The sequence below is a fragment of the Panulirus ornatus genome, chromosome 36, assembly GCF_036320965.1.
Source record: "Panulirus ornatus isolate Po-2019 chromosome 36, ASM3632096v1, whole genome shotgun sequence".
Lineage (NCBI taxonomy): Eukaryota > Metazoa > Arthropoda > Malacostraca > Decapoda > Palinuridae > Panulirus > Panulirus ornatus.
Window position 1 is genome coordinate 9,437,409 of NC_092259.1, and position 20,123 is coordinate 9,457,531.

Consider the following 20,123-nt stretch of genomic DNA (forward strand, 5'->3'; position numbering starts at 1 on the left):
ACAAAGCGAAGCTAGTACGTAACTGTGGCTCTTAAACTTATGATAAGTTATTCCCCTGAACACGACGATTCGAGCCTACAGCACAACGATACGATCCGACCAAGTTAGTATAACCTACCTCTGAAGGGTTACGGTGAAAAGCCTAACTTATGTCATATCCTCGTACTCCGGCGTCGTACCGTCGTACTCCAGCGGCCGTAAAGTCGTACCGTCGTGCTGGGAAAGGGGTATGTATCGTGGGACATGGGGGGTGGGTGGGGATGGTGCCCAGGTGGTAGGGGCTACCTAACTAGCAGTAAATACCGTGATAACTTTATCAACAAACATATGCTGTCTCACCGTCTGGCCAGGTTCCCATGACGGCTTAGTTGACCAGTTTATATATATACATCTCCACATACAATATGACCTGACCAATCCCCACATTGCTATGGTCAAGCCAATCCCCACATTGCTATAACCTGGCCATCCCCCACACTGCTATAACATGGCCAATCCCCACATTACTATGACCTGGCGAATCCCTATATTGCTATGATCTGGCCAATCCCCACATTGCTATATGGCCAATCCCCACATTACTATGACCTGGCTAATCCCTATATTGCTATGACTTGGCCAATCCCCACATTGCTATGTGGCCTGGCCAACCTCCATACTGCTCTGACCTAGCTGATCCCCACATTGCTATGACCCGGCCAATCCCCAAATTGCTGTGGCCTGGTCAATCCCCACAGTGCTATGACCTGGCTAACACAATACAGACACCCAACACAAAATCAGCGATAACGGGAGAGAATTAGTTTTGTTATGAAATTTTCGGACTTGAGAAAAGAATTTGAAGACAAGCTAACGACTCAGTGTTCAAGATAAGCTTACTGATAAAACTCTACGTAAATTAGGGAAAATATTACTCCAGAAGCTTAAATATTACGGTAACTCTACTGACAATTCCTTATTTTGTAACTGATCCAAGTGTTCACAGACACGTCATTTGAATCTCGTTTTCTACATGAACTTCTTTCTACTTTCATTTTCTTTAGCCTCTATATTTTTCCCCCTTTTGAAGTGCTACATACTAATATGACATTTCGTAAATCATAGTAAAACGGCGCGAACCCCAATAGCCAATCACAAATCTAATTTCAGGCCGTAATAGAACGTCACGTCATGTGGATTTGAATTAAAATTAAACAATACATGAGCGCAAATCCAATTCTCATCTATTTTGCATGTTGAATTACGGAGTAAATTAGCGTATTTCACACAGCCCCTTTTATATCAAAAGATCATATATTTATATATATATATATATATATATATATATATATATATATATATATATATATATATATATCCCTGGGGATAGGGGATTAAGAATACTTCCCACGTATTCCCTGCGTGTCGTAGAAGGCGACTAAAAGGGGAGGGAGCGGGGGGCTGGAAATCCTCCCCTCTCGTTTTTTTTTTTTTTTAATTTTCCAAAAGAAGGAACAGAGAATTGGGCCAGGTGAGGGTATTCCCTCAAAGGCCCAGTCCTCTGTTCTTAATGCTACCTCGCTAACGAGGGAAATGGCGAATAGTTTAAAAGAAAAAAAAAAAAAAAAAATATATATATATATATATATATATATATATATATATATATATATATATATATATATATATATTTATTATCCCTGGGGATAGGGGAGAAAGAATACTTCCCACGTATTCCTTGCGTGTCGTAGAAGGCGACTAAAAGGGAAGGGAGCGGGGGGCTGGAAATCCTCCCTTGTTTTTTTTTTTTTTTTTTTTTCCAAAGAAGGAACAGAGAAGGGGGCCAAATGAGGATATTCCCTCAAAGACCCAGTCCTCTTTTCTTAACGCTACCTCGCTAACTCGGGAAATGGCGAATAGCATGAAAAAAAAAATATATATATATATTGTAAATCACATACGTGAAGCAGTGCATGAGCAAACGCGCTGGAAAAAATTCATTTTTCTAGCGCGTTTACTCATTATATATATATATATATATATATATATATATATATATATATATATATATATATATATATATAAACTATTTCACTGGCATCATACGGTACTCGGATGCAAAGAGACCACAGGATTGATAATGTTTGGAACGACATCCGTCCTTGTTCATTATGCAGATATTTACGGTAACCGATTATGTATAAACTCTAATAATGTTAAAGCCTATTACAAACATCAAGTAGGGCTGCAATATTCCTGAGAAAAAAAAATCTGCAAAGGTTCCTAGGCTTCTAGGTCAATGTACGATGTTGCAGTTATGGTGCTTAAATTCTTTCTTATAGATTCAGCTGTTGCGTGAAGAATCCACATCATAAATCTTACAAACTTGGGGAAAACTGCCTTAATTTTTCACAAAGTGCCGCCATTTTTCAGCTTAGATTTAAAATTAATCGGAAGCCCATCCACCATACCATGGAGCTTGCAACGAGCATGTGGGTCGCGAGGGAAGATGAGATCTTCAGATATGGCTGGTTGTGATTCACGTCATGAAGAAAGTGATCGAAGGGCAACCATATCTGTAGTACCAATTACAAGCATTTTAAGACAAGTAGGACAGACTTTTAATATATATATATATATATATATATATATATATATATATATATATATATATATATATATATATATATATATTCCTGAAAGCAAGGATTCCAACCCCGTACAACTTGTGGAACTCTTTAAGTATTAAAGTAGGCATAACCGAATGGTTAACCATACCCAGCTACCACAAAAATGGTACGGAGTGATAGATAAGACCATATCAGCTCTGTAAGTGTTGATAAAATCAAAAGATTCACTTCAGATCTTGAGCACGACGGGACTACCCTTAAGCATGACGATATAATGACCTGGCCTTCAATATTGACCCTTAACGATAAAAAAAAAGAAATAAAAAAATCACACCCACTGTTCGCACCGTCGAGTTTAAAACAACTTTAATCCGACAGTCTCTCCGAATCCCAGGCAGTAATATGTGGCGCCAGTAAAACAGTGTTTTAATTACATAAATCTGGTGATGACAGACACATTAGCTTACCTAATACAGAAACATTACACCGCCAGTTTTTAGACGCGTTCATGGTTGTTCATGTTTATTCGCGTTTTAGGAAAATTTACAATACATAAAATCAAGTTAAGGTGTGCACTGATAAAGGAATCTTTTTATACTTGTTTCAATGTACAGTTCAGGTGATGTATCATTTTCGACTTACTTAAGGAATTTTTACATATATGCAACAATAAATGTTGAAAAGGTACTGTCGGAAATAATCAAAATATTGTTAATGAAAATGGTACAGAATCTTTACGAAACACAAACCTTATCTGGCATGTGTGTGTGTGTGTGTGTGTGAGGCAGGTCGGGTACACTTCACCATAGAACTTCGCTGCAGCGGCGTGAATACACTCTTTGTCTTCCAACATGGCGGTGAGAGCGCTACTGGTGTGTACTTGTCGGGGACAGCTCCGAGAACTGTACACATAAGTCTGCATCTCTGACCCTCCATAGCACTTCCTTTGAGCCACTTGGTGTAAAGGCTCTCTAAGTACGTTCCGGAGGCCCTTTACATTTCCTCTAGTTGCCCGTAGTGCACGGAGATGCGATCCAGTTTCTGACTGGGGAAGCTACTCAGTGAGCGGGGTCTGAATAGAACTTCTTTCGCTTGGACAGCGCTTTTCAAAGCCAATGGTTAAGAACCACAGAGATTCTAAAAGACAGTTTCTTATTCCTTGAACTGTGTTAGTCCCTCTGTAGTCTCCTGGAATTCAGGTAAATCCAAATTGATTCTGACGAAGAGAGATGGCGTAAGCTGCAAGGGTTATAAGGAAATCTGAGTGGTCTTTACATTTCTGGATTTGAAAACGCGCAATACACGAGCCTTTCAAGTAACAGTATACGGCTCCCCATAGATTGGTCGAGTGGGCACTCGTTCAATCTATTCAAATTAGGACAAAGAAGCAAATAAAAAGATATAAATGAATATGCCAGTGATAACACTTGAAGCGTAGTTATTATGAGAGTAATTAAGTTCCTTCCTAGTATAAATGCTTCCCAGAGAGAACAAAGGTGTTTGAATTCTTTTTTTGCACATAAAATAATAAGGCATATATATATATATATATATATATATATATATATATATATATATATATATATATATATATATATTCACAAACACGTAAAAAATGGAATTACAACCAGAATATATATATATATATATATATATATATATATATATATATATATATATATATATATATATATATATGGTGGAAACAAAAGACTTTTAGAAGAATCTCGCGGTTCATCTAAGAATTTAGTTTCCCGTTGTTCAGGTGATCTAGTGTACGTGTTGAAGACTTCTTTAAACCGTGTTTGAGGATTTTTGATCAATTACGAATTCTTAATACAAGCAGATACGATTGGAAAGTTCCAGAGTGGTATAGCAGGTGAAAAATATGGCTGATTCAACCATAAATATTCTGAAAGCATATAAAACACCTTGGTCAATTAGAAGAGCGAAGAATGTCCAAAAAGCTAAAAAGAAATCAAGAAAAAAACGCCTTAGAAAATCTGCCAAAAAAGAGAATCTCCAAGAAAGTAAAAAAAGACCAAGGAAAAGTTGCCTTACAAGCCCTTTCAAAAAACAGACGCTTCTAAAAGCTCGAATAGCAAGAAACATTCACCTTAAAAAGCCAGTAAAAAAAGTCAAGTTTAATAAAGACGTAGAAGTGGAAGAAGTGGAAAGGTACAACGAGAGAGTGGTTCCTAAAGAAAACCCCAATATACCTCAGCCAGCTCATCACAATGAGAAAACCAACACCCAGCCACCTCATCACAATGAGAAAACCAACACCCAGCCACCTCATCACAATGAGAAAACCAACACCCAGCCACCTCATCACAATGAGAAAACCAACACCCAGCCACCTCATCACAATGAGAAAACCAACACCCAGCCACCTCATCACAATGAGAAAACCAACACCCAGCCACCTCATCACAAAGAGAAAACCAACACCCAGCCACCTCATCAAAAAGAGAAAACCAACACCCAGCAACCTCATCAAAAAGAGAAAACCAACACCCAGCCACCTCATCAAAAAGAGAAAACCAACACCCAGCCACCTCATCGCAAAGTGAAACCCAAACCCAAGAAAATCCCGCCTTCGCATTACAAAGAAATTGGCGAAATATTACGGCTATTTGATCCCAAGAATGACTACGATAAATTCCAGCTTCCTAGCTTCGTGTCTCGTTCTCACCCAAAGGATATCGACAATGCTGAGCCCCCTGGTCACATGAATAAGGAACAGCCTCCCCGCCACATACAAGATATCAAGAACGTCCTGAAAAGAAAAGGACCGAGAAAGAAGAAAAAGCAACTCCTGTCATCATTTTTTGGCAAGCCATTGAGCAGAGATTTTAGAGCCAAGAAGGACCGCCCTCTTCCCCTGAATCTGTTAATGAGGCCCAAAACTACAGGCATTGTCCAGCACACGTTTAAGCGTAAGCTCAACCATCGGGTAGATCCATCTGCACGAGCTGTGGAGCTAGAAAGAAGTAAGTTTGTTATTGTTGTTGTTATGGTAAATGAAGCTCGCTCAAACTTTAAACAACATATTTAAAAGTTCAAAAGTTCTGCCACCTCTCTTATTACTCAAGTAGCAGTTTATTTGATACCTCTTTCTATCGTCTCGAATCGGCCTGATTCTCATAATTGTCACAGGAATTCTGTCGTCTCAAGCATGTATGAGAACTGATACAATGTCAAGAGCACAGTAACAATGACTAATGACAGTGTAAATACACTGGAAAGACAATGGCATAGTACTGACTTACATGATAGCTTCGATTTTGGTAAAGATGTGTTCTCGAATAGCAATGTGATGATTTGATTAGTGCATTATATCTTAGCTTTTGATTATTTTTTTAGATACATAGCGAGATAGTGATCAACAAATTATGATCCTTGATAAAGATTTTTTTTTTTTAAATGTCGCAGTATAGACCGACTTTAACTGCCTAGTACAGTTACTAACCGATGCTGTCATACCTTAAATAAGTTTAAGAGAGCATACTAGTACAGTGTTACAATAACCGATACTTTCACTGTCCGGTATCATTTTAGATTACATACTAATCTAGTCTAGCAATAACCGATACTTTCAAAGCCTACTTCTATTTCAGATAGCATCCTTACCTAGCTTAGCCATAACCGATTCTTTATTCATAGCCTAGCTGTATTCTAAATAACGATCCTAGTTATTTTTTTCAGTTGTGCAGTAATGAATGACAGCCATACATTTATGTATAGCCTACATAGCACCTTGATTACTGATACATTAATTTACTGATCTAATAAATTTGTAGTACACAGCAAAATACTACATTAATGTATACACAAATCATCACAATGCAAGTTGAAAATACCTTAATAGCGATACAATGAAGCTTAGAATTTGACAGCTTTATAAAGAAAACCAATGTAACTTAATTAACCTGCTGCTTCGTCTCTATGTTAACCTGATTTGAAGAGTGTGCCATGAATCACACTACAATAAATCATTACAATATAGCCTATCACAACCGAGAAATACCAGATAATCCTACGTTAAAATATTCACTCTTTTTTCAAGAATGGCAGGAAGTACTTTTCTTAATTGTTATATTATGATGCCAAAATTATTTTCCTGGGTCCTGTGAGGAGAATCTAGATACCTTCTACATTTGCTGATTTATGTTAATACCTACATCTGTTTATTCTTAGTTGCTTCAAATCTTACTCACTAGTTTGAAGATCTAAAGTATATGGGACCATAAAATTCAAACCTATAATAATTACGTCACCATGGAAGCCTAGCTTATGGCGCTGTTATGTTTCTAATATTCTGAAGACACTAGAATTCTATTTGTCTCTTGGATACTAAGTACTTAAAATCCCAGTGACTAACGCGTGATTACTTATAAGAATTTCAGTAACGATTACTTTGAAAACATGAGAATTTTTGTTAGTAAACTGTAGTTAATGGAATCCTAGTACCTGTTAGAACTTAAAACTATCATAGAATGGAGAAAACTTGTAATCCTATCCTAGGTTTGAAAGTGATCACTTACCAGAATCCTTTTAAGATCTTATTAGCAACCAAAATATCTTGGAATCGATTAAGCACAACTAAGCTAACTTAACATTAGCTAGTAAGCGAAATGCGTTTAGACCCCCAGTCTTCCAGCCTAGCCACGAAACAGAAAATGATTATTTTACATAGTAAGCGGTTAAAACTCCTGGGTCATCTATTCAGCAAAAATCCTGTTTATGGTGGTACAGCAAATCACGTCAGTATTAAGAAGAATAGTCAGTTAAATATGCAATCAAAGATAAAGGTTAGAGTTTGGAATAGGTTGTTGCACAGAATTCTATACTACAATTGTAGACATGCATTATGGAATTACACTATCTTGTTAATGACACGTTTTTTTCTTTGTTCGCCTTCATTCCATTGACTTAGAAGATCTAGTCCAGTGCATTTAACCAATCTTTTATACTTGAACTTCATGATGGGCAGCGCAAAGTATTACTGGAACCCACAGGCACATTTTGAACTTGGGTATGATTTATCGTCACAATTTCCTTGTCCATTTTTGGTTTGTTTTGTTGTCTAAATGATGGTAACATTAATTTGCTATTTCAGGGCGAAAGATAAGACTGGCAGGAGATCTGAGACTAGCCATAGCGTATCTAAATGAAGGTAAGTAAAGATGAGAGTTAAAGGGGTTACTGGTGAATGAATATCGCAATGTAAGTAAACTTATTTCATTACATTGGTGAGAAAAGTTAATAAAAGTACTAAAGGAAATAAAAAATGCACTATTATCATACAACATTTTAAACAAACGTCTACTGTCAGCATTCACATCATTATCTTTCAGTTTATTTCATTCATCTACGATACTTATATTACAAAAGTACCTCTACATATTTTCACACGAATTTTGCTTAATGTTATGGCATCTGGGTGTTCTATCCTTGATTCTTTCGAAGAGCAATTCACTGCTGACTTACTCTTGTTTTAATAACTCAATAACATTCCTTGGAAACGACAAAGCACAAATTTAGGGCCTTTAACCTTAAACGCGCAATTTATCTTTTATCTTAATTTTTTATTTCTTTTTACATTTTGGATCAGTTATAATGAAACATTATTTCCACAGATACCGATGTAGAAAATGTGACACACAGGCCGAAATTCGACAGTGCAGTGATAAAAAAATGTTTGGGCGAAATCATATCAGTAAGTACCAAAGAACCAAGTTCACCAGCCAATTTAAACTTCTGACAAAATTCATATGTCTAAACACATCAAATATTACTTCTAAGTAAAATATGGCATGTTAGTTTGACCAATTAATTCTGGAGATCATTATGTGCATGGACTAGCACAGTAAATTCCTAGATAACTTAAAGCCGTGACTTTTAAAGGTAAAGCGCTAATTATATCTAACATTTGGAAAATACCCTTGATAAATAAATTTCTTGACGCCCTTCCTGATCTTCGGAGAGAAAAATAGCTATGATTCTTTACATTTGCAAAAATTTCCAGAGAAAGCTGCTATGCATTTGTGAATATCTGAAGTACCGTAGTAGTACACCGAGAATGTTAGAATGCTTGGGTAAGGTAAAAGGGCCCCGAGGGATGACGTTGTAAATAATACCACCCATCGATGTAGTTTGAAGGGGTTTCCAGATATTACAAACTACAGGAACTATCACCTTGAAGAGGTATCAAACACATGATTTTCCTTGCATTCCATATTCTAACAGTGCTTATCCGGGGCATCCTCTCTTAAGATAGGTCATTAAATCCTCAAGATTCCACTGTGGTCGAGCACCATCATATATACACCTACCACACTAACCTCATACTTCGTCTCACACTAACTTTGCCATTCAGTATTTAGGAAATGTACTCCTTCATCTCTTTGTACGCAAATTTCTCTACTGACCACTGCCGTGTTTGCAGTCCGCATACGAGAAGGACAGCAGAATGGCGATGGAGTTCCAAATGCTGGAAAAGAGACGACCGGATCTGCCCACGACCGTGGCTAAGCAGTCTCACAACATAATAAAGAACAGGTGCCGCTCTATACTACCAGGTGAAGGAGAAAGTCCGGGAGACTGACTGTTTTTTTGTGATAACTTAAATACTATTCTACAGTATTTAGAAAGTAATTTCAAATACTGCCTATAAGAGCTTTATTTCAATAACTTTGCTTATCTTGTTTTCCTATAGAAAGTGACATGATGTAAAGAAAACATTTTGATGCTAAATGACAGTGATTAGTGGTGCACGAGAGACTTAGTTATATGTGAACCAAATCAAAAAAGACATTTAAAAATTCAGGGTTACATCTTAAAACAACCAGGTAGACTATAACAACTATTTCGCTCAGCTTAACAGTCGTACACTGTTGGTCATTTTCTTGTTTCAAAATCCCTTCTCAGAGTGTCTGCTGACCAACAGATGTCCATTTTGCTTTTACATTTTTCTCTAAACCTGTATTTCTTTCCAGCGGACTGTTTCCGGTATGTGCTCAAGCCAGTCAGGAAATTCAAGGGATCCATGGAATATTTCGACCATGAGTACGACCTAAAGAACGACTACATCAATGCCACTGTGGTCAACGTGAGTACAGACGTTGCCACCCACTCTGGCCGGCCCCATCTACAGAGTCCGTCAGGCCTCTTCATTCAGTAGCCTAACGAAGATATTCTCTCTCTCTCTCTCTCTCTCTCTCTCTCTCTCTCTCTCTCTCTCTCTCTCTCTCTCTTTCTCTCTCTCTCTGGACTGGCAACGAAAAAAAAAATGTCACTTGTAAAGACAGATAATTAAAGTAAAATATTTTTCTTATCTCTGCTCCTGCAAAGAATCTTCCATCAGCCACTCACGTAGAGCAAAATCAAGTCTTCGCGTTGTTCATTTACAGAACGGCTTCCAAGAGTTCCTGGTGACGCCCCACCCCAAGAGGAACACAGTGAGCGACTTCTGGAGGTTGGTGAGGGACTCTGGCAGTTGTACCATCGTCATGATCATGGGTCCCACTGCCGACTTGGTGAGTTCCAGGATTACACCCCACCTCTCTCTCTCTCTCTCTCTCTCTCTCTCTCTCTCTCTCTCTCTCTCTTTCTGGTGACCAGAGACAATGAATGTGGCCAAAGCTTAGACTTTCATATCAGATACGAAAAATATATATATATACATATATATATATATATATATATATATATATATATATATATATATATATATATATATATACATCTCTACAAACTGGATAACTGAAAGCGTGAATGAATTTGCCTGCTAATATCACAAACGCCTGAACAAGCCACATTCTTAGAGTGGATGATTTTTTCCCACCAGTGTAACTTCTAACTACCTAGAAAGAAAAATACAAAATATTGTAAGTTTTATCTTCACTCCCATCAACAGGTTAACCTCAATACACGTCAGTGTACTGTGGTGCTGTTAGCGCCTTCTCTGTGGTTTAGATGTCTTTTGTTTCTTCTGTGTCTACGTCTTGTCTTTATTGTAGCTTTATTCTTGCCCTCATCATTGCTTCGAAGCTTCTAACATCAATGTTTCGAAGCTTCTAACACCACTGCTTCCAAGCTTCTAACACCATTGCTTCCAAGCTTCTAACACCATTGCTTCAAACCTTCTAACATTACTGCTTCGAAGTTTCTAACACCTCACATATTAATATATCGACAGGATGACTACCCGCGCTACTGGCCACTACCAGGGGAAAGCCTCAACTTGTTCGATGACACATTCACACCCATGTCGGTGATTAACGAATCCCAGGAATGGTTCCTAAATTTCGTTAAACTGGACAAGCTGAGGAGGGATCAGGACCGAGCGAAACAGAGAGTGCAGCGGAAGGCGGCGGCGAAGAGAGAGGGGCAGCAGCAATGTAAGCGCAACGAGGAGACGGAACAAGAGCAACAGCTCGAGGAAGGGCACGATCGACAACCAAAACTCCCTCAGAAACCGGAAAAAGGACGTCGGCAGCTTCAGCAAGGGTCGCAGTTGGAGGAAGGGCATCAGTCAGAGGTAGAGCTGCTGCTGGAACAAGGGCAGCAGCTGGAGCAAGATCATCAGCCAGAACAAGGGCACCAACAGCCACAACAAGGACAGCAGCTGGAAAAAGGGCAGCAACCAGAGCAAAAGCAGCTGCCAGAGCAAGGACAACAACAACCTCAAAGCCCAGGGCAAGGGCAGCAGCAACAGCCTCGCAAACCAGAGCAAGGGCAGCCGAGACAGCCCCAAGAGACAGGGCAAGGGCAGCAGCAACAGCCTCGCACACATGGGCAAGGACGGCAGCAACAACCTCAAAAGACAGAGCAAGGGCAGCAACAACCTCAAAAGACATGGCAAGGGCAGCAACAACAGTCTCAAAGGGCAGGGCAAGGGCAGCAACAACAGCCTCAAGAAGCAGGGCAAGGGCAGCAACAAAACCCTCGCAAACCAGAGCAAGGGCAGCAACAACAGCCTCACAGACCAGGGCAATGGCAGCAACAACAGCCTCAAAAGACAGGGCAACAGCAAGAGCCTCAAAAGCCAAGGCAAGGGGAGCAGCAACAGCATCAAAGGAGAGGGCAAGGGGAGCAGCAACAGCCTCGCAAACCAGAGCAAGGGCAGCAACAACACCCTCGCAAATCAGAGCAAGGGCAGCAACAACAGCCTCAAACGTCAAGGCAAGGGCAGCAAAAACAGCCTCAAACGCCAGGACAAGGGCTGCCGAGACAGCCTCAAAAACCAGGGCAAGGGCAGCAACAGCCTCAAAAACCAGGGCAAGACCAGCAAAAGCCTCAAAAACCAGGGCAAGGGCAGCAAAAGCAGCCTCAAACGCCAGGGCAAGGGCTGCCGAGACAGCCTCAAAAACTAGGGCAAGGGCAGCAACAGCCTCAAAAACCAGGTCAAGAGCAGAAACAACAGCCTCAAACGCCAGAGCAAGGGCAGCAACAACAGCCTGAAAAACCAGGGCAAGGGCGGCAACAACCTCAGAAACCAGGGCAAGGGCAGCGACAACAGCCTCAAAAGGAAGGTGAAGGGCAGCAACAACAGCCTCACAGGCCAGGGCAAGGGCAGCAACAACAGCCTCAAACGCTAGGGCAAGGACAGCAACAACAGCCTCAAACGCTAGGGCAAGGACAGCAACAACAGCCTCAAAAGACAGAGCAAGGACAGCAACAACAGCCTCAAACGCTAGGGCAAGGACAGCAACAACAACCTCAAAAGACAGGGCAAGGGCAGCAACAGCCTCAAAAAACAGGGCAAGGGCAGCACCAACAGCCTCAAAAGACAGGGCAAGGGCAAATACGACACCCTCAAAAACCAGAGCAAGGGCAGCAGCAACAGCCTCAAAAGACAGGGCAAGGGCAAATACGACACCCTCAAAAACCTGAGCAAGGGGAGCAACGACACCCTCAAAAACCATGGCAAGGGGAGCAGCAACAGCCTCGCAAAACAGAGCAAGGGCAGCAACCACAACCCCAAAAACCAGAGCAAGGGCAGCAACAAGAGCCTCAAAAACCAGAGCAAGGGCACCAACAAGAGCCTCAAAAGGCAGGGCAAGGTCAACAACCTCAAAAAGCAGGGCAAGGACAGCAACGACAGCCTCAAAAGACAGGGCAAGGGCAGCAGCAACAACAGCCTCAAAAGACAGGGCAAGGGCAACAACAGCCTCAAAAGACAGGGCAAGGGCAACAACAGCCTCAAAAAGCAGGACAAGGGCAGCAACAACACCCCCAAAAACCAGAGCAAGGGCAGCAACAACACCCTCAAAAGACAGGGCAAGGGCAGCAACGACACCCACAAAAAACAGAGCAAGGGCAACGGCAGCCTCAAAAGACAGGGCAAGGGCAGCAACAACAGCCTCAAAAGACAGGGCAAGGGCAGCAGCAACAGCCTCGCAAACCAGAGCAAGGGCAGCAACCACACCCTCAAAATACAGGACAAGGGCAGCAACAACAGTCTCGCAAACCAGAGCAAGGGCAACGGCAGCCTCAAAAGACAGGGCAAGGGCAGCGACAACAGCCTCAAAATACAGGGCAAGGGCAGCAGCAACAGCTGCTCAAACCAGAGCAAGGACAGGAACAGCCTCAAAAAACAAGGCAAGGGCAGGAACGACACCCTCAAAAACCAGAGCAAGGGCAGCAACGACAGCCACTCAAACCAGAGCAAGGGCAGCACCAACAGCCTCAAAAGACAGGGCAAAGGCAGCAACAACAAGAGCCTCAAAAAGCAGGTCAAGGTCAACAACCTCAAAAAGCAGGGCAAGGACAGCAACAAGAGCCTCAAAACACAGGGCAAGGGCAGCAACAAGAGCCTCAAAACACAGGGCAAGGGCAGCAACAACAAAAGCCTCAAAAGACAGGGCATAGGCACCAACAATACCCTCAAAAGACAGGGCATAGGCACCAGCAACAGCATCAGAAGACAGGGCAAGGGCAGCAGCAACAGCCTTGCAAACCAGAGCAAGGGCAGCAATCACACCCTCAAAAACCAGAGCAAGGGCAGCACCAACAGCCTCAAAAGACAGGGCAAAGGCAGCAACAACAAGAGCCTCAAAAAGCAGGTCAAGGTCAACAACCTCAAAAAGAAGGGCAAGGACAGCAACAAGAGCCTCAAAACACAGAGCAAGCGCGGCAACATCCTCAAAAGACAGGGCAAGGGCAACAACAGCCTCAAAAGACAGGGCAAGGGCAGAGCAACAGCCTCAAAAGCAGAGACAAGGGCAGCAACAACACCCAAAAACCAGAGCAAGGGCAGCACACACTCAAAAACAGGAGCAAGGGCAGCAACACAGCCTACAAAAACAGGCAAGGGCAGAGATCCTCAAAAGACAGGCAAGGGCAGCACAACAGCCTCGAAACCAGGCAAGGGCAGCACAACACCTCAAAACCAGAGCAAGGGCAGCAACACCCTCAAAAGACAGGGCAAGGGCAGCAACAACAGCCTCAAAAGACAGGGCAAGGGCAGCAAGAACAGCCTCAAAAGACAGGGCAAGGGCAGCAACAACAGCCTCAAAAACAGGGCAAGGGCAGCAGCAACGCCTCAAAACCAGAGCAAGGCAGCAACAAGCCTCAAAACAGGCAAGGAACAACAAGCCTCGCAAACCAGAGCAAGGGCAGCAACGACACCCTCAAAAACCAGAGCAAGGGACAGCAACGACAGCCACTCAAACCAGAGCAAGGGCAGCACCAACAGCCTCAAAAGACAGGGCAAAGGCAGCAACAACAAGAGCCTCAAAAAGCAGGTCAAGGTCAACAACCTCAAAAAGCAGGGCAAGGACAGCAACAAGAGCCTCAAAACACAGGGCAAGGGCAGCAGGAACAGCCTCAAAACACAGGGCAAGGGCAGCAACAACAAAAGCCTCAAAAGACAGGGCATAGGCACCAACAATACCCTCAAAAGACAGGGCATAGGCACCAGCAACAGCCTCAGAAGACAGGGCAAGGGCAGCAGCAACAGCCTTGCAAACCAGAGCAAGGGCAGCAATCACACCCTCAAAAACCAGAGCAAGGGCAGCACCAACAGCCTCAAAAGACAGGGCAAAGGCAGCAACAACAAGAGCCTCAAAAAGCAGGTCAAGGTCAACAACCTCAAAAAGAAGGGCAAGGACAGCAACAAGAGCCTCAAAACACAGGGCAAGCGCGGCAACATCCTCAAAAGACAGGGCAAGGGCAGCAACAACATCCTCAAAAGACAGGGCAAGGGCAGCAGCAACAGCCTCGCAAACCAGAGCAAGGGCAGCAACACACACCTCAAAAACAGAGCAAGGGCAGCGACACACTCAAAAACCAGAGCAAGGGCAGCAACAACAGCCTCAGAAGACAGGGCAAGGGCAGCAGCAACATCCCCAAAAGACAGAGCAAGGGCAGCAGCAACAGCCTCGCAAACCAGAGCAAGGGCAGCAACCACACCCTCAAAAACCAGAGCAAGGGCAGCAACCACACCCTCAAAAACCAGAGCAAGGGCAGCAACGACGGCCTCAAAAACCAGGGCAGCAACATCACCCTCATAGGTCGGGGCAAGAGCAGCAACAGCACCCTCATAGGTCAGGGCAAGAGCAGCAACAGCACCCTCATAGGTCAGGGCAAGGGCAGCAACAGCACCCTCATAGGTCGGGGCAAGAGCAGCAACAGCACCCTCATAGGTCAGGGCAAGAGCAGCAACAGCACCCTCATAGGTCAGGGCAAGGGCAGCAGCCACGACAACGCCACGCCAAGCCAGAGCAGATGGGAAAAAGGCAGCGGTTACAGCATCGCCAACAGCAAGAACAACAAAAGCTGGAGGAGAAGCAGGATGAAGATGGAGACAATACAGGAGGAGGAGAAGGAGGAAGAAGAGAGGGGGAGGGTGATGAAGAGGAGGAGGAAGAAGAAGAGGGGAAAGAAAAGGAGAAGGAGAAGGAGGAGAAAAAGGAAGAGGAAAAGGAGAGAGAGGAGAAAGAAGAGGAGAAAGAGGAGGAGAAAGAGGAGGAGGAGGAGGAGAATAGGAAAGAGGAGGAGGAGGAGAAGGAAGAGGAAGAAGAGAAGGAGATGGAGGAGGATGGTGAAGATCATCAAGAACATAAGAAACAAGAGAGGGAAGAAGGTGGGAAAGAAAGAGGCGAAAATGAAGTGGATAAGGAAGAGGAAGTAGGAGTAGGAGGAGGAGGAGGAGGAAGAGAGGACGAACAAGAGGAGGAGAGGTCGGCGGAGTACCAGAGGCAGCAGGAGTACGGAGTGGGTGAGGTACAACCTCGTCAGCTACAACATTACCAATGGGAGACTTCTCTCCAGGAGCAGTTCCAGGCTCAGCACCAGAGCTGCCGCTACTTCTACGTCACGGACTTCCTCCTCGATGGGGTAAGGAACCTTCACCTCACAATCCTCAAAAGAAACGTCGTACAAAACACACACACACACACACACACTCGTAGTTGTAGAGTTAGCAACGTGGTCGCAACTTGTAAACTTTTTTTAAGTTAAGCCACCTCTTCAGACTCCATCATTTGTTTTTCCTATCTATATATATATATATAGAAAAAAAAATTGAATCCCATAAGATGTATAACTCTTAAAGTTTGATTTTCAAGTCACATTTAATAAGGTTAAACTTGAAATCATAATCAAGGGCGGGGCAGGAACAGTAGCAAGGATCACCTGCCGCAGTAACTGTAGTTGTGGTAGTATAATAACCAATAGTTACGTTAACTAACTTTAGTAGCGACAGCATTGTTAAGTAGGTGTACAAGTAACAGCACAAGCAGCAGGATCCTTAACGTAGTAGCAATAGTACTCACACCAGTAGCAACGGCAGCAGTAACAACAGTTGTCATCCGTAGCAACACCATCATCATCAACAGAAGGAACAAACAGTAGCATCGCATGAGTCAGCAACAGGAGCAAATTTTACAGTAACCTAACTGTACAGTTGTAGGGGGAGAGAGAGAGAGAGAGAGAGAGAGAGAGTTGTACGCCCGTGGGGTTGGCCCTCTCCATCCCTCACAACTTCTCTACCATTAGCAGTAGCGTCATTTATTCTATCACCTGTTCGCGCGTCCAATCATCGAATTCCGCAGGATGGTATGTCCCGGAAAGTGCGTCACCTCCACTTCCACATGTGCGGGGAGAAGATGCTGCAGTACCCTGGCTTCCTCCTGCTGGCCCACAGAGCCATCAACCACCAGGAGATGAGTGGCGGACCCATCATAGTGCACTGCGCGTAAGTCCTCTAACTCTCCTCACTCCTTCTTTCCTTCCTCCTCCTCTGCTCTGACGGTAAACCTCGCAGGAATGACTGCTGGTGTATTTTGGGGAGCCGAGACTAGCTTAGAGTGATCCTTCTTTGTCCTGAGAGCGATCATATCCAAAGCAGGCGAGGCATTAAAATCTCTCGCATCCATTTAAAGTAGGCAAAGTCCTTGGGCAAAAGTCAGGTGGTTTGACCAGCTGCAGGGTAATTGATTTTCGAGTCTCTGACGCCTCTCTCTCTCTCTCTCTCTCTCTCTCTCTCTCTCTCTCTCTCTCTCTCTCTCTCTCTCTCTTCATTATGTGTGGAATTATACAAATGATCCAGCGTCCCTGTCCTCTTGCTTTCCAGCGACGGAGCCGATTACTCGGGCGCCTTCGTCGCCCTGACTAGACTGATCCAGAAGGAGGTCGACTGCCCCAATGTCAAGTTCATCGACATCTTCGAAGCTGTCGAGCACGTCAGGCAGTACCTCCCCCGCGCCGTCTACCAGTTTGTGAGTTGGTGTTATACACTGAGTTGTAGTAAATATTAGTGTCTGTTGGTGTGTTGTGACGAGCTTGTGTTGCAGAGTTTATCAGCGTGTTGTATTCAAGTGTTGGAGTTATTCTGAGTGTGTTTTAGTGGGTGTCAGTTGTTGGAGTTGGCTTTACCTAATGTGTTGTGAGCGAGCAGTTGTCTTGTCTCACTGTAAGTTGTAGTGAGTTATGATGCCAGTTCGCCTGTGTTAGTGTGTATATAAGAGATTACTGGAACCAGGAAGTACATTAATGTTTTGTATGCTGAGATTCATATATATATATATATATATATATATATATATATATATATATATATATATATATATACATCATTATAATCTGTCGTTATAGTTTTGGTGCTATGCAAAAGAGCAAACCTAAGAATATACGAAATTCATGATTCCATTATCACAAGTCGAATTAAATAGGCTTTTTGTTTTTTGTTTTGTTTTGTGTTGGAATATGCTTGTAGTGACGCCGCTGGTGTTATCATATCCCCAGGGATGCTACAGATTCCTCTACAAGTGCATGCAGAAGTTTCTCTCCAAGATCGTCTACCTCGGACACTGGCCCTCGAAGGAGGAGCTGCCGCGGGAGGCGACGACGAATCTATCGCGAAGAATGGGGATCGACAGTCTGTTACAGAGGATCAAGTCCCAATACCCGGATATTTACAAGAGCCACGCGGGACGGCTCTCGGAGCGTAGGGGAGAGAAGGAAGCTTATCTCGACCTCTTCCGAGAGGTCATAGAGACCATTGAGAGCCAGACAGACGACAAGGGACCCTTCAAGACCCGGAGGTGCAAGGTCATACCAAAAGTTCGTAAGAGGCCAAAGACCTTCCCTGCCTGCACACGGGGCCTGTGTAACCTCAGACACGTGCCACTCTCCTCCCTGAAGAAGGCGATGGTTAAGCTGGACAAAAAGTAACCTTAAGGCCATCAAGCTCTCTGGGATATTAAGGAGATAAACCTCGAATAAATGGGAGAGAGAGAGAGACCAGGTTTTATGCATGGGGTTACCATTATCGACCGTGTAATACCAGCAAGTTCAAGAAAGGTCGATCAAACGCCTCAACAGATGTAATATGTATCAGTCCTTAGGCACTGGAGACCCTCTTCCCCACATCGCCCCATCCCACCCCGGAATGGAATATCATATCTCCCCTCCCCTCTCTCCTGGCATCATCTCCCCAAGAATAGAATATTGTATCCCCCGTCAAGTGCCTCCATGGGAAAGCTAAAAAAAAAAAAGGAAATGTCGATGACAGTAATTAACGGATGAATGAATTAAGATGGTAAACAATTTTAGTTGCCGAGATGCTTTGCATATTTGACCAGTGGAGTAAAAAAAAAAAAAAAAAAATCTAATAACAACGGATAATGTCTAGCATATCTATATTTTTTTCATCCATTTTCTATTCTCTTTTCTCAATGGTCACTGTTCTTTGGAAGGATTCACAACAAATATGATTTAGAAAGGAAAGTGGAAATTTTTGTCCTTCATTACCATAACGTTTCTATATATTTTTGTATCAAATAATGATGAGTGTGGTGGATTTGTAGTTTAACAGAATAAATAGGAAAACTGCAGCCAAGGACTTGCAAGCAAATATCAACATTCGTATGACAAGGTCATATAAACACAAAATAATAATTTGCAAAAAAAGAAGACACGTGGTTTCAGCAACACCTTAATTACAAGGAATACCATAGGAAAAAATTATGTATAAGAAACAAGTTAGATCATTTGTGAAGAGGTAACTACGGTGAGTGAGATGTGGATGAATGGAATGTATTTTGTGATGAGACTTTGCATAAAGGAAACATATTCAATAAAAATTTTCATGATATTAAAATAAGTTTGAGACATGGGGGACCCCCTCGAGTGTAGAACTCCCTATCTGTACTGTACCAAGAGGGAATTACAAATGATTACAGTAGATAATTACATATAAGTGATTATACACAGGATCAGATGTACCATCCCATGTCTGACCACATCATTGTTCTGTCGAGTTCCCTGTCTCTCAGTTACTCGGGACATTTCTCATCATCCCTGCATCATCAGCAAACACGACCCAAGCTAAGACTCAACCTCATCAGTCAACGCCAACACAGCAGTGATAAATAGCATTGTCCCCAACGAAGTCCTGAAGGAACCCCCCTTTAAGTAATCCTGACCCCCACCCTCTCCCTCACTCGGCTCAATGAGGTATCCTTATCATTCTCTCTCTCTCTCTCTCTCTCTCTCTCTCTCTCTCTCTCTCTCTCTCTCTCTCTCTCTCTCTCTGTGTTATAGATAACCATCAGTCCATTTGAGAATCCCTCCTCTGAGCCCCCCCCTCCTCCATCAACCCACAAGCCTGGGAAAGAAGCGTCTTAATCATCACCAGTTTCCTACTGGGCGAGGGAGGGAGGGAGAGGGAAGACAGAGATTAAGAAAGGTCGTCTGGCATTGCAAAATGAGACACGTTCCACCCACTAGTCTCTCCTAAGATACTGCTCAAACTTATCGTACAATAATCCGAGAATCGTCGCGCACGAACTTATATCTCCTGGGCCCCCCCACATGCTCTCTCTCTCTCTCTCTCTCTCTCTCTCTCTCTCTCTCTCTCTCTCTCTCTCTCTCTCCTACAGTACACCCTATTAAGGAATACATAACGAGAGTCAGTACGCTCGTTCAATGTTGTTTGCGGTCTGACAAGTGACATCATCTGGCCTGCTCTCATCAATTAAGGGTTTCCAATCACTCTAACAA

At 43.0% G+C, this 20,123-nt stretch overlaps 1 protein-coding gene across 1 annotated transcript; it reads left to right on the forward strand.

Moving 5' to 3' along the window:
* The first annotated feature begins 4,497 nt into the window (after positions 1-4,497).
* On the forward strand, positions 4,498-19,215 carry LOC139760432 (uncharacterized). The gene is made up of 9 exons (XM_071683671.1): positions 4,498-5,602; positions 9,611-9,723; positions 10,025-10,150; positions 10,813-13,772; positions 13,900-14,720; positions 14,812-15,956; positions 16,673-16,815; positions 17,194-17,338; positions 17,865-19,215. Exons 1-9 carry the CDS (start codon positions 4,498-4,500, stop codon positions 18,291-18,293), a joined length of 6,987 nt encoding a protein of 2,328 aa, XP_071539772.1. The 3' UTR covers positions 18,294-19,215.
* The last annotated feature ends 908 nt before the right edge of the window (positions 19,216-20,123 follow it).